This window comes from Pipistrellus hanaki, assembly GCF_964339955.1.
Source record: "Pipistrellus hanaki genome assembly, chromosome: 19".
NCBI lineage: Eukaryota > Metazoa > Chordata > Mammalia > Chiroptera > Vespertilionidae > Pipistrellus > Pipistrellus hanaki.
Genome location: NC_140521.1, coordinates 10,411,837 through 10,423,536, shown reverse-complemented (window position 1 = coordinate 10,423,536; position 11,700 = coordinate 10,411,837). Strand labels below are relative to the sequence as shown.

The following is an 11,700-nucleotide window of genomic DNA, read 5'->3' as shown; positions in this document are numbered from 1 at the left end:
CCTAGTTTCAAGGCGTTGTCTTGGTGTGAGGAACCCGGCAGCAAAGAAAGGTGAGGGTTCCCTCCCATTCGCTGCTCTGCTGACATTCCTGAGGCAGCAGTGACATCGCACTGAGAAGAAAGGTAGTTCGCATGTTCCAAGTCTCAGTCAGAAGCAGGACATGCTGGGATGGAGCTGAGGGCAGCCTGGGAGCACCTGCAGCATGGAAGGGACTAAGGAGGAGACGGAGATAAACCTTAATTACCCCCCCCCTCCAAAATATGCAAAAGGAAGAAGACGTGTGAAGGTGGATTATGCCTTGACTATGATAATGAGGCTTAACATTCACCAAGCATATGGTATACCCTTGGGCACTGTTTGCAGCACCTTGCCTACATGAACGCATTGGAATTGTGCTAGTGCAGCACTGAGCCACTGCGAGCCCACCCTCTCTCTTGTCCGTCAGCTGGACTCTACCCTCCGGAGGTCCCTCTGTGTCTAGGCCTGTGGGAATCTGGAAAATTAGGAAGTACAAATGGGTCACTACAAAATCGTCCTAGCACGGGGCTGGGAGGTACAGCATAGGGACTATAGTCAATAATGTTGCAATAACTATGCGTGGTGTCCAGATGGGTACTAGGTTTATCTGGGTGAGCACTTCGTAAGATATACAAAAGTCTAATTACTCTGTTGTACACCCAAAATGAATATAATGTTGTATATCAACTGTAGAAAAATAAATTTTTTTTAAATTAAGTAAAACTAGAGAACATAAAAAAACTATGTTCTAACACTTTCTATAAGCATGTTTAACCATTAATTTATCAAATTTTTCATTTACTCAATAACTGCATTTATTGTACTCCTGCTACATTCCAGATGTTGTAAACAAAACAAAAAGTACTTGTGCTAACATTCTAGTGATTTTCTTATATTGAAATCACTTGTTTATATTTGTGTAAATCATTTATTTTTTAAAAATATATATTTTATTGATTTTTTACAGAGAGGAAGGGAGAGGGATAGAGAGTTAGAAACATCTATGAGAGAGAAACATTGATCAGCTGCCTTCTGCATACCTCCTGCTGGAGATGTGCCCACAACCCAGGTACATGCTCTTGGCTGGAATCGAGCCCAGCACCCTTCAATCCACAGGCCGATGCTCTATCCAATGAGCCAAACCAGCTTAGGGCTGTGTAAAATCATTTATATTGTGATTGCCATGTCTTATTCATGCTTTCTTCCTGACACAACATGCTAAGTGCCCAATAAGTTTTTTCCCCCCAATAAATTTTGCAAATTGAATATATTCAAACCAATTTTGCTGTAAAGAACACTTTTATAAAAAGTGTATGCTTTAATGATGAGTTGAAAGTTTATATAAGGAGCTATATAAAATCCATGGCTAGGGGCCTAAGAAAGTTGCAAAATATAATCGGAAGCAAAATTCACTTTGCTGGGGGTTGGGGGCTAAACCATGTTGCTGAGTCACCAGCACCACTTGGCGGCCACTTCAGTGTACTGCGTGATTCAGTATTTGAAGTTTCTCTTGCGTGGTCTCCATTCTTGTATTGACCTGGCCTTACCATATGAACCAGTTCATAGTGTTGCATTGTATTGATGTGCTGGGATTTATTTAAACCTGTCCCTCTCCGTGACTATTATTTTCCCCATTTTCTAGTATTATACCAAGCAATGCTGAAATTGATAATCATATTACAGGTGCATTGGCATCAACGTTCCTCGTTGGTTGCCATTTGACTTTGCCTTTGGTACACGCACAAAGATCAATTTTGTTTAAAATTTGGCCACGTTTATCAGTCCTTTCCGTTATGGTTTGGGCTTTGTTTTATGCTTTAGAGAAGGACCTTCGCCTGAAATGATCAATAAAAATGATGCATCCATGTTTCTACGAGTACTTTCAAGATTTCAGTTTTACAGCCCAGTCCCGGAAAAATGGACGAAATCCACCCTGGAGCTCTGGGAAGCCAGGACCGGATCCTGGTCTGCCCGCATCTCTCCCAGAGTCTAGAAAAGGTCAGCACTAGCTGGGAGTCACTTGCGGAGGCGGGAGTCTGTCCCCTTCCCCGCAGCCGCCTAGAAACATTTTCAAGTTTCCCTTCTGCTGCCGGGGTCCTGTCCAGCCGCCCGGGAGCTTCCTGCCCGGGAACCAGAGACGCGATCGTGGTGGGCAGCGACGAGATCGGCTGTCTGGGCGGCCTCCGTGCGAACCTCGCCTGCCCGCGCGGTCAGGTCCATCCTGCCGGCGTTCGTGCTGGTTCTCGGGCGCCCCCTGGCGGCCTCGTTTCGGTAGTGCCTCTCCTCGGGAGCTCCAGCGAAAGCTGCATTGGATGGGACGTGGCCGCGGTGCCCAACGTGGACGTCGGGGAGGCCGACGGCACTAACGGGATCGTCCCACGTCATCTATTCGCCGAGATGAAACGTGCAGGGACACGAGGGGGTTCCCATTGCCGCTCTCCCGGACCAAGTTGTAGGCTGCTGGTCCGGGTGGACAGGGGCCGCCACGGGTGGGTAACGGGAGAGGATTCCCGCGCCCGGACGCCGTCCCGTAAGCGGTCCGGTTGTCAGAGGCGCCTCTGAGTTTTTCCAGTTACACTCCAGAGACAAAGAACCGCTCTACCCCGCGACGGGATGGTCCGGGAGGGCGTCTCCGGAGGACTGGACCCCCCCAATCTTTTCGAGTCCCCGTTCCGGATGGGGACCAGCTCCGGCCAGACGGGTAAATCCGTGCAGAGCGCCCCTACGGAGTGCGGGTGCCTGGTGGTCGGAACTTCCCCAAATCTTTCCAAGTCCCTTCCCTGGAGCTGTACCGCCTGGCAGGATGGCCGCTGCCAGGGGGCCGGCAGGGGACTTCGCCGGCCCGGGACCCACACACACGCCCGGGTGCCGTCCGCGCCGCGGTGCCGCGCGCCCCCTGGCGGCCACTTTGGGTAGCGTCCTCCGCGGGACCCGCTGCAGAGCCCGGGAGGGTGTCTGTGACTGAGGAATCGTGTGAGAGTCGACCATACGAAGACCCCTTCAGGGTTCTATTCGTCGGAGGCACCTCTGGGAGATTTCCCCAAGTCCCCACTCACAGCCAGGGATTGGCACAGGCCGACTTGAGAATAGTGAGAAGGAGGAGCCCCGAGCCAGTCCCGGGTTCCCCTCCTTCCAGGTGGCATTCAGGCTGGTTGTTGGGCACCTGTCTGCCCCCAGGGGTCTGGACATTTTAACCATTTCGTCCTCTCCAGTTGGGCGCAGGAGCCTTCTTTCTGGTCTTTCTTTCCCAACCCCAACCCCCAAAGTTCTCCCTATTTCTGGCATTTTTCTGCAGAGCAGCCCCTTCCCAATTTTGGTAGTTGCCTCACTCCCTCTCACTGAGATGAAGAAGGCATGGTGCTGAGGCAGTTAGGAAAAAGCTAGGAGATCCCCTGACAAGTGAATGAGGAAAACAGAGACAAAATAAGGGAACCGCCAAGCAATTCGCAGAGCTCACGAGACCCTGTCCGCCCCTAACCAACCACAGACACTTAAGAGCAGGCGATGCTCATTACTCCTCCCCAACCAGAGACCCGGAGCTTACGTTACCTTAGATAGGGAGATAGATAACAGAGACCCTGTTAGTGCCATCAGTGCCAGCCGAACCCCCAAATGAATGAAGTCAGGGTAATAAGTAACAACAATGAAAAGTTAGAGCCAGACAAATCCAAGACAGAGGTGAACCGGCCAGAGAAAGACCTCAACCCCCTTTACAGGCTCATGTCGATGTGTCAGGATTTTAAAAGGAAACACCTGGACAGCTGATGCGAATTAAGTGAGCCTTCCCCTAAAATTCTGCTGCAGGAAGCAGGTAAGAAGCTCGGGACCAAGGGTGCCTGCACTGCACACCCCAGCCAAGCCCCCTCTCCCCAGGCTTGTGTGCTTTTACTTTCTGTCCCCTAAGCCCCGAGGGCCCTCCTCTTGCCTAACTTTTTAGTGAGCTCAGAGCAGCCCCGCCTAGGCTCCCTGCCGTCAGTCATCTTGCTGCTTCTATCGTAAGCCCTTCTTTTGTGTCACTGTCCCAAAGTTTGAGGCACGCTCTCAAAGCCACCTGGACTTACTGTACATTGAACTCTTTCCTGCCTGGAGTCAAGAACCCACACATTCCTGCCCTGGTTCAGTGGTTCAATGGGTGAGTGTCCACCTATGAACCAGGAACCTGTCAGGGCACATGCCCAGGTTTCTGGCTCACTCCCCAGTAAGGGGCATGCAGGAGGCAGGCCATCAATTCTTACTCATCACTCACTGATGTTTCTATCCTTCCCCTTTACTCTCTGAAATCAGTAATATATATATATATATACATATATATATATATATGTATATATATATATATATATGATTTTTTATATTTTATATATCATATATGATTTTTTAATTTTTATTTTTAAAGAACCCACTCATTCCGGACTGGGCAGACCCACCTCAGCCCACTCCCTTTCCCATGACAATGCTAGTTCTCCCAGACAGGAATCTCCCGCCTCCTCCCGCCCACAAGAGCACAGTAGAATATCCAGCAGTCTGATTTTTTTGGGGGTAGATTTTTATAGTCTATAAAAAGTGTAATTGGGGACTTCTAATAATTTATTTTCAAGGTTGGAATGAGGCACTGAACTAGGGTTTCTTCTCCGTGCTGACCCTGTGGGGGGAGGTGGACGAGGGGCGGGGATGCCAGCCTGATGCCAGGCAACCAGGTTGAGGCCGCAGGACCCTTGGGCCGCCCCAGTAGACGCATGCGCAGGACGAGCCCTGGCACCGCGCAGCCCAGAGGCAGCCAGAGGGAGAGGCTGGGAACGGAGCTTGGATCAGGGCCGACACCCCCGGGCTGGGCGGGCACCTTGGAAACCCGGGGTTTCCATGCTGCGGAGTTGAGCCTCCGAGGTTGCGTGGGCGGGGCGGCAAGGAAAGAGGCGGGGACGACACAAGACCCGCCCAGGCGCTCCCGCGGAGGGGGCGGAGCGAATCTCGCGCGAGCTGACGCGCAAAGCCGGCCGCGCGGTGCTGTAAACTGTCGCAAAAGGGGGCGGGGCGCCCGCGCTCGGGACTGGCTTACGGCGGGGAGCGTCCCTCCGGTCCGGTCCGCAGCCGGCGGGGTGCGGGCGCCATGGAGCGCTATGCAGGCTCCTTGGACGAGGCGGCGGATGGTGCCCGGCAGCAGGAGCGGCACTACCAGCTGCTGTCGGCGCTGCAGAGCCTGGTGAAGGAACTGCCCAGGTGCGGGCCGCGGGGCGGGCGGCGGCGGCTGCGGTTGCGGCGGGCCCCGGCCCTGCCCGCGCTCACCACGCCCCCCCTCTTGCCCGCAGCTCGTTCCAGCAGCGCCTGTCCTACACCACGCTCAGCGACCTGGCCCTGGCACTCCTCGACGGCACCGTGTTCGAGATCGTGCAGGGGCTGCTGGAGATCCAGCACCTCACCGAGAAGAGCCTCTACAACCAGCGCCTGCGGCTGCAGAACGAGCACCGAGGTGCGTGGGGCGGCGGGGCGGCGGGGCGGCGGGGCGGCGGCCGAGGCCTGCTCCTCCTCCGGGAGGGAGGTCAGCCTGCCCTGGGAGCTCGCGATCTCTGAGGGCCGAGCCCTCTTTCCCTGGGTGTTGCTCGGTAGACGTTCCTAATGTTGAGCATATCAAGGGCGGGGTCTTTGCTAACGTTTATTTTTTGTTGTTGTTTTGGTTGGTTACATTTTGTTTGGTTTTGGTTTTGGTGGCAAATGGGTCAATCCAGTTTTGTGGCTGGACAAGTAGCGGTGAGACATTGCCCCGTGCCTAGCAGAATGTGGAGGAGCACCCCTGGCTGCTATCCACCGGATGGCAGGGGCTCCGTCCCCCCGGTCATGACCACCCACAATGTCTCAGACATTCTTGGGGGTCAGCGTTAGCCCAGGATTGAGAACCCGCGCCCTAGAACAGTGACTCTCCTGTGTAACCATGGAGGCCAGCTAGCCTCCTGAGAAATTAAGCCCTCAGGGGTGCCCTCTGACCTTCAGTCCAGGGTGCCATTCCCTAGCTTGTTTCTAGTTGTCTGCGCTTTATAAGGATTCGATGTCCGTTCATGCAATTGCTTTCTTTGGACAATGTTGTTGTTTTGGTTGGTTAAATTTTGTTTGGTTTTGGTTTTGGTGGCAGATGGGTCAATCCAGTTTTGTGGCTGGACAAGTATTAGCGGTGAGACATTGTTTAGCTTCTGGAAGTCCTCAGCATTTATTGTGGCATTGACCCTTTGAAAACTCCCAAGGCATCCATCCTACCTGCAGAATGCCCCCACTCTGGACCTGTCACATTGCTTCTTCCTGTTGTCACTTAACCCATTCCTCCCCGCTCCGTGTTTCCTGTAAAGTGGGCGGCAGGAAGAGCCTGATGGTATGGTTACATGCGGCAAAAATTCCTCTAGTAACGCAGGTCCCGCCCCTGTGGAGACAGGTGAGATACGTCTGCCCCAGAATTCGTGTGTTTCTGTGATGGTTTTGTCAAACCTTTTTTATGCATCTGTTGAGGTGATCGGGAGCTTTTTGATTACAATGTAGTATGGTAAATTACATTGTTGTTGTTTTTTAATTCCTGGGATAAACTGTATTCTTGGAATAGATCCTACTTGATCATGATGTATTGTCCTTTTGGTCCACTTTGGATTCGATGCGCTAAAATCCCGAAGATTTTTGTTTTTGCGTTCACCATGGACATCACTCTGGAGTTTTCTTGTGATGTCTGGTGTGGGTGTCTGGGTGATACTGGCTTCCTAGGGTGAGCTGGGAAGTGTTCTCTTGTTTTCCAGAAGAGTTTGAGTAGGATCAGTATTGCTTCGTCCCTGTTCCGGTGGTTATGTTTGCAAACATTTTAATCTATCCATGTAATCTATATAGAAGGCTAATATGCTAAGTGTGCTTCCCTCCGTCCGGGTAATGGCATCAAGTAGCAACACCTGACTTCCTCTCCCTGGCCACTAGCCTCCTAGCAGTTTCTCAGCCCAGGAACTCGGCTTGCTATAAAGCCAGGTGGAAACACTTTACACTGTAAGCAGCTGTCTGGGAAGCATTTCCCTCATCTCATTTGATCCTCACAGAGTGCTGGAGTAGGTAGCTAGGAGACTCGGTGGAATCCTGTTTTCTTTTCATTTGCCGGAAAACGGAGATTTAGAAATTTGACCCGACTGAAAAGAAGAAATGGTAAACCTTGAAAATGACTTCAGGTGTTTTTTATTTTTTGCTGCACAGAATATAGGCAAACACTGCTGCAGTTCAATATCTTCCCCTTTGTTCTCCCTGCGTGAACTACAATAAGAACCTGCTTTGTGTTGGTACTTACTGCTGTGTTGCTGACAATTACCTGAAGGAGAAGTTGGGGTGGAAGAAGTTTAGCTACATCAGAAAGCAGGTCTAACTAAGCAGGTTTGTTCTGTAAAAGGCCAAGTTGACTCTTCACCAGTCGCACGAGTGTGTTTCCATCTGTCCTATCAATCGTGAATTTGGTTGACACTTCTATTACAGGGAAAGGGGGAATGGCGATATTAAAATATTTCTTCCAATTAATTTTCTTTCAATGTGCACAAATCCATGCACAGAGCCACTAGTTGAAGTGTAAGATGCATATGCTCACAAACCCAAAATGCATAGCTCGTCATTCTTTTTAATGCCCAGATGGTGCCACATGTGGCCAGTGGGAGACCTTCAGCCTGGCTCCCGAGTCTTTTTTGACAAGTCCCATCACTCTGAGCACTCCCTTGCTTTCTGGTAGAGGCAGTGTTCAGGCCCCTCTTCTAGGCAGACCACCTGCAGCTTCCCCACACTAGCCAGCCTCCCATTGGGACGGACACCTTTGGCCCGTGGTCGGCAAACTGCGGCTCGCGAGCCACATGCAGCTCTTTGGCCCCTTGAGTGTGGCTCTTCCACAAAATGCCACGGCCTGGGTGAGTCTATTTTGAAGAAGTGGCGTTAGAAGAAGTTTAAGTTTAAAAAATGTGGCTCTCCAAAGAAATTTCAATCGTTGTGCTGCTGATATTTGGCTCTGTTGACTGATGAGTTTGCCGACCACTGCCTTGGGCCATGTAAAGCTTTCACTCCTGCCTTCAATCGAGTCTCTGCTGCCAGGTGCAGGCGGCAGTGGAGGCTCACGCTTGCTGTCAGTAAGTAGCTGACAGTAATCTTTATCTCCACAGGGGTGAGTGATGGGGGAGCAGATAAAGCACTCAGAATATTTTTCTTTTTTAAAAAAGGAACCTGCCATTTCCCCATGGAATGGTTTTGTTTTCTTTTGATCTTTGTTGTTTAAAGAATTAACATCGGTCCTTTTTCCCCCATTAGCGTCTTCCAGCCTCCTCCCCCAGGTTTTTTTGTTGTTGTTGTTGTTTTTTAATAAATTGCACTTCATCCTATTTACTCATTTACTAAAAGCATAGAATGTTTCATGAATTTGCATGTCATCCCTGAGCAAAGGCCATGCTGATCTGCTCTGTGTCGTTCCAATGTGGTCTGTGCTGCGGGAGTGGGCCCGAGCCTGGCTCCGCCTGGTGGGAAGTGTTGGCTGCTCTCTAGACTCTTCGCTGCTTGTCCTTCAGAACTTACGGATGGATTTTGGTGCTGCTGGCCGTGGGCCAGCGCCCTGTGGCTTTCTGCTTCTCCCTTCCTCTGAGCAGGCGGTCGCTTTGGCCATTTCTGAGGCCCTGCCCCTGCTCCCCTGCAGCAGGCGCGCTCTCCCCGGATCTCTGGCTGCTCACCCAGGGGAGCCTGGGAGTTGACCTGGGATTGGCAGCAGCGTGAAGGGGACATTTCCCCGCATTTATGTGTCTCCTCACGCCCTGCCTCCGTGTGGCGTACACATCAACTAGATCGTTTTTTTCTAGAGCCTCTGCCTTGAGGGTGGCTCTTGGTTCCAGACTCCTTTAATGTGAGAGATGCCAGAGTCGAGGTGGGCACCGATGCCAAGAAGCAGCAGGCTATGGGCACAGCAGGTACCAAACTGCTGGCGGGAGGACCTCGGGGGCTCTGCTGAAAGAGCTGTGACGTGAGCTTTCTGCCTGGGACCGGCTTGGGCTTGTGCTTACTTATGACCGGGGACCCCCCCTTTATGGGAAGCGCCAGCCACTTGGCACCTGCTGGTCTAAGGTGTGGGCTGTGTGGTGTCCTATATTCTGTTTTGTGGTTGGTTTCTTTGCATCCCATGATGCCTTTCTCCTCTGTCTAGTCCTATTCGACTCCATGCTGGTCTTCTCTGTATCGTCTCAATTTTAGTATTTGTGCTGCTGAAATGAGCTCAAGGCGTAGTTCCTCTCAGCGGGGAGTTTTTGGTACTCTCCAGACCCTTTGCTACGTGTCCTTCGGAACATTTGGGCAGAGGCCACACCTTGCTCGGGCACAGGGACCCCTCTCTTCATCCTCCTTCTCCAGGCCTCTGCCTGGGTGGGCTCCAGGACATCTCGGTGGGTCACACCCAGGACTGCTGGCCGGTGGCCCTCTGAGCCCAGAAGCCTCCAGACCAAAGTCTCTCATCCACATGGTCCTGAGTCCAGGCTCCAGCCCTGAACCCACCTACGCCAGCCTGCCCTGCCTCACCCTCTAGTGCACGGCACCTTCCCGAGTCCCCTGGAGCCTCCCTGCTGGAGCAAGGCCCTGCCCTGGGGGAGGGTAGGACTGAGTGGGCTGGGCTGCCTGGTGTCCCACGGGCCTCCCGCCATTCCCCAGCCCCCTCCCTCAGCTGCTTGCACAGGGCTTCGGGCGGCTGGGCGATCAGGTGGGGCCTCACGCCTATGCCTTTGGCCTGGCTGCCCTGGGCCTCAGCTTGGTGCTGAGGTCTCGCAGGCCCTGAGGGGGAGTTGCTCCCAGGCCCCTCCACCTCGCCCCGCCGCCTCCTGACGGACTCTCTGGCCTTTCCCCCCAGTGCTCAGGCAGGCGCTGCGGCAGAAGCACCAGGAGGCCCAGCAGGCCTGCCGGCCCCACAACGTGCCCGTGCTCCAGGCCGCGCAGCAGCGTGAGCAGGAGGTACGGGCCAGGCTGGGCGGGCCCCCCGGGCTCTGCTGACGGCGTGGAGGGGGCTCGGGAGCTGCTGGCTGTCCGGGCCCAGCCTGGGGTGGGCTGCTGAGGGCGGGAGAGTGCTTACACCTGGCTTCTCCCCATGGGGGGTTGGAGTGCCAGGACCAGGTAGAGTGTGTGACCCCCTCCACCTGCTCCCCGAGACTGCAGCTCCTGGCGGGCTGGGCCGGGGCAGGGCGGGAGCTGATAGGGGCCGTTGTGCTCATAGCCTCGGAGGTGCAAGGGCAATGGTGGGGTGACGGGGAGTAGGCAGGGGCCCATCCTGCTCCCTGGTTACTCAGGGAGCCCGAGCTTCCAGAAGGGTGTCCGTGGCATGGCAGGCCAGGACCCTGTGTGCGAGGCATTGGGGGGTGGAGGCGGCATCCCTGAGCCGCCCTCACTGTGGCAGGCGCTGGAGCACCGGATCCGTGAGGAGCAGCGGGCCATGGACCAGAAGATCATCCTGGAGCTGGACCGGAAGGTGGCGGACCAGCAGAGCACACTGGAGAAGGCGGGGGTCGCTGGCTTCTATGTGACCACCAACCCGCAGGTCAGTGTCCCGGGCCTCCCACTTATCCCCAGAGGCCGGGTCCCATCTGGAGTTTGGGGGTGGTTGCCCAGGCAGGGAAATGGGTTTCTGTGCGGCGCTCAGCTCGGAGGCTGGTCCCACCGCCTCTGCCCACAGGTGCGGGGACACTGCTCACCGTCCCCAGCTCCTCTGTGTCCGGGGGACCCTCCTCTGCATACATCTGTGTGCACCAAGCCTCCGGAGGCTGTGGCCGGCTCACTGCCTGGTACACTGTAGGCCCTGAGGTCTGCTCCTGGGCCTTGGCTGGGCAAAGGGGCCGCGGTGTCCCTCCGGCCTCACAGCGCCCTCTGTCCCAGGAGCTGACACTGCAGATGAACCTGCTGGAGCTCATCCGGAAGCTGCAGCAGAGGGGCTGCGCGGCGGGGAAGGCAGCCCTGTGACTAGGTGGGGTCCCTGCGGTCACCCCCGCCCGCCCATCCTGGCTGGGAGGCCAGTCCTGTCCCGCTGTCACCACGAGTGCAGAAAGCTGAGGAGCCCGTCTTCCCGACATCTGGCCACCGCCTGCCTCGGTGCCTGCAGGAAGGGTCACCTCTGAGGAGAGGCCGGGTGGGCCCTGGCTGTGTCTGCCACCCGCCTTTGTCGCGGGTGGGGTTACATCTAAAGCTAGAGCCGTGTGGTAAGGGGGAGCAGGCCAGCCTACTGGCTGGCTGCACCAGAGCTGGGCAGAAGGTGGGGCTAGAGAACCTGGCACCAAGCGCATCTCGACCTCTGCCAAGCCCCAGGCTTTGTGCTTCTTTCTGGTCTCGGCCCCTTTCTTGGTAGACACAGCCCCCGTGGCCCAAGCTTGTGTGAGCCAGAGAAATAAAGGTGCCGCAGTGCAGCCTGCACGTTGCTTGTGTGACAGCTCCTGGCAGGCCCACGGCCCACAGAGGAACCTCCGGGGTGCCCCTCCCTGTGTCACAGAGGCCCTGCCGGGGGCTGTCCCCACGCAGTCACAGGCCCACGCCTTTCCCCTGGGCACCATGGGGCAGCCAGTCTGCCCCACGGAGCTGGCCGCGGAGGGACACGGCGGGCGGCAGCCATGGGCCTGCTCCTGGTGTGGGTCCTGGGCACAGGGAGCAGGGTGGGTGTGAGGGAAGGGACCAGGGTGGGAAGCA

At 54.9% G+C, this 11,700-nt stretch overlaps 1 protein-coding gene and 1 long non-coding RNA gene across 3 annotated transcripts in view; one reads left to right on the top strand and one right to left on the bottom strand.

The window, feature by feature from the left end:
* Positions 1-11,700, bottom strand: part of LOC311613728 — a 151,761-nt gene that overhangs the window by 48,482 nt on the left and 91,579 nt on the right. The window lies entirely within an intron of this gene.
* Positions 5,034-11,433, top strand: LOC311613715 (protein DGCR6). 2 transcript variants are annotated; one of them, XM_084867952.1, is made up of 5 exons: positions 5,034-5,232; positions 5,322-5,482; positions 9,884-9,984; positions 10,424-10,564; positions 10,900-11,433. In XM_084867952.1, exons 1-5 carry the CDS (start codon positions 5,123-5,125, stop codon positions 10,981-10,983), a joined length of 597 nt encoding a protein of 198 aa, XP_084724078.1. In that variant the 5' UTR covers positions 5,034-5,122; the 3' UTR covers positions 10,984-11,433. The 2 variants fall into 2 exon arrangements, with proteins under 2 accessions (XP_084724078.1, XP_084724077.1); XM_084867951.1 differs by having other exon boundaries at positions 5,075-5,215.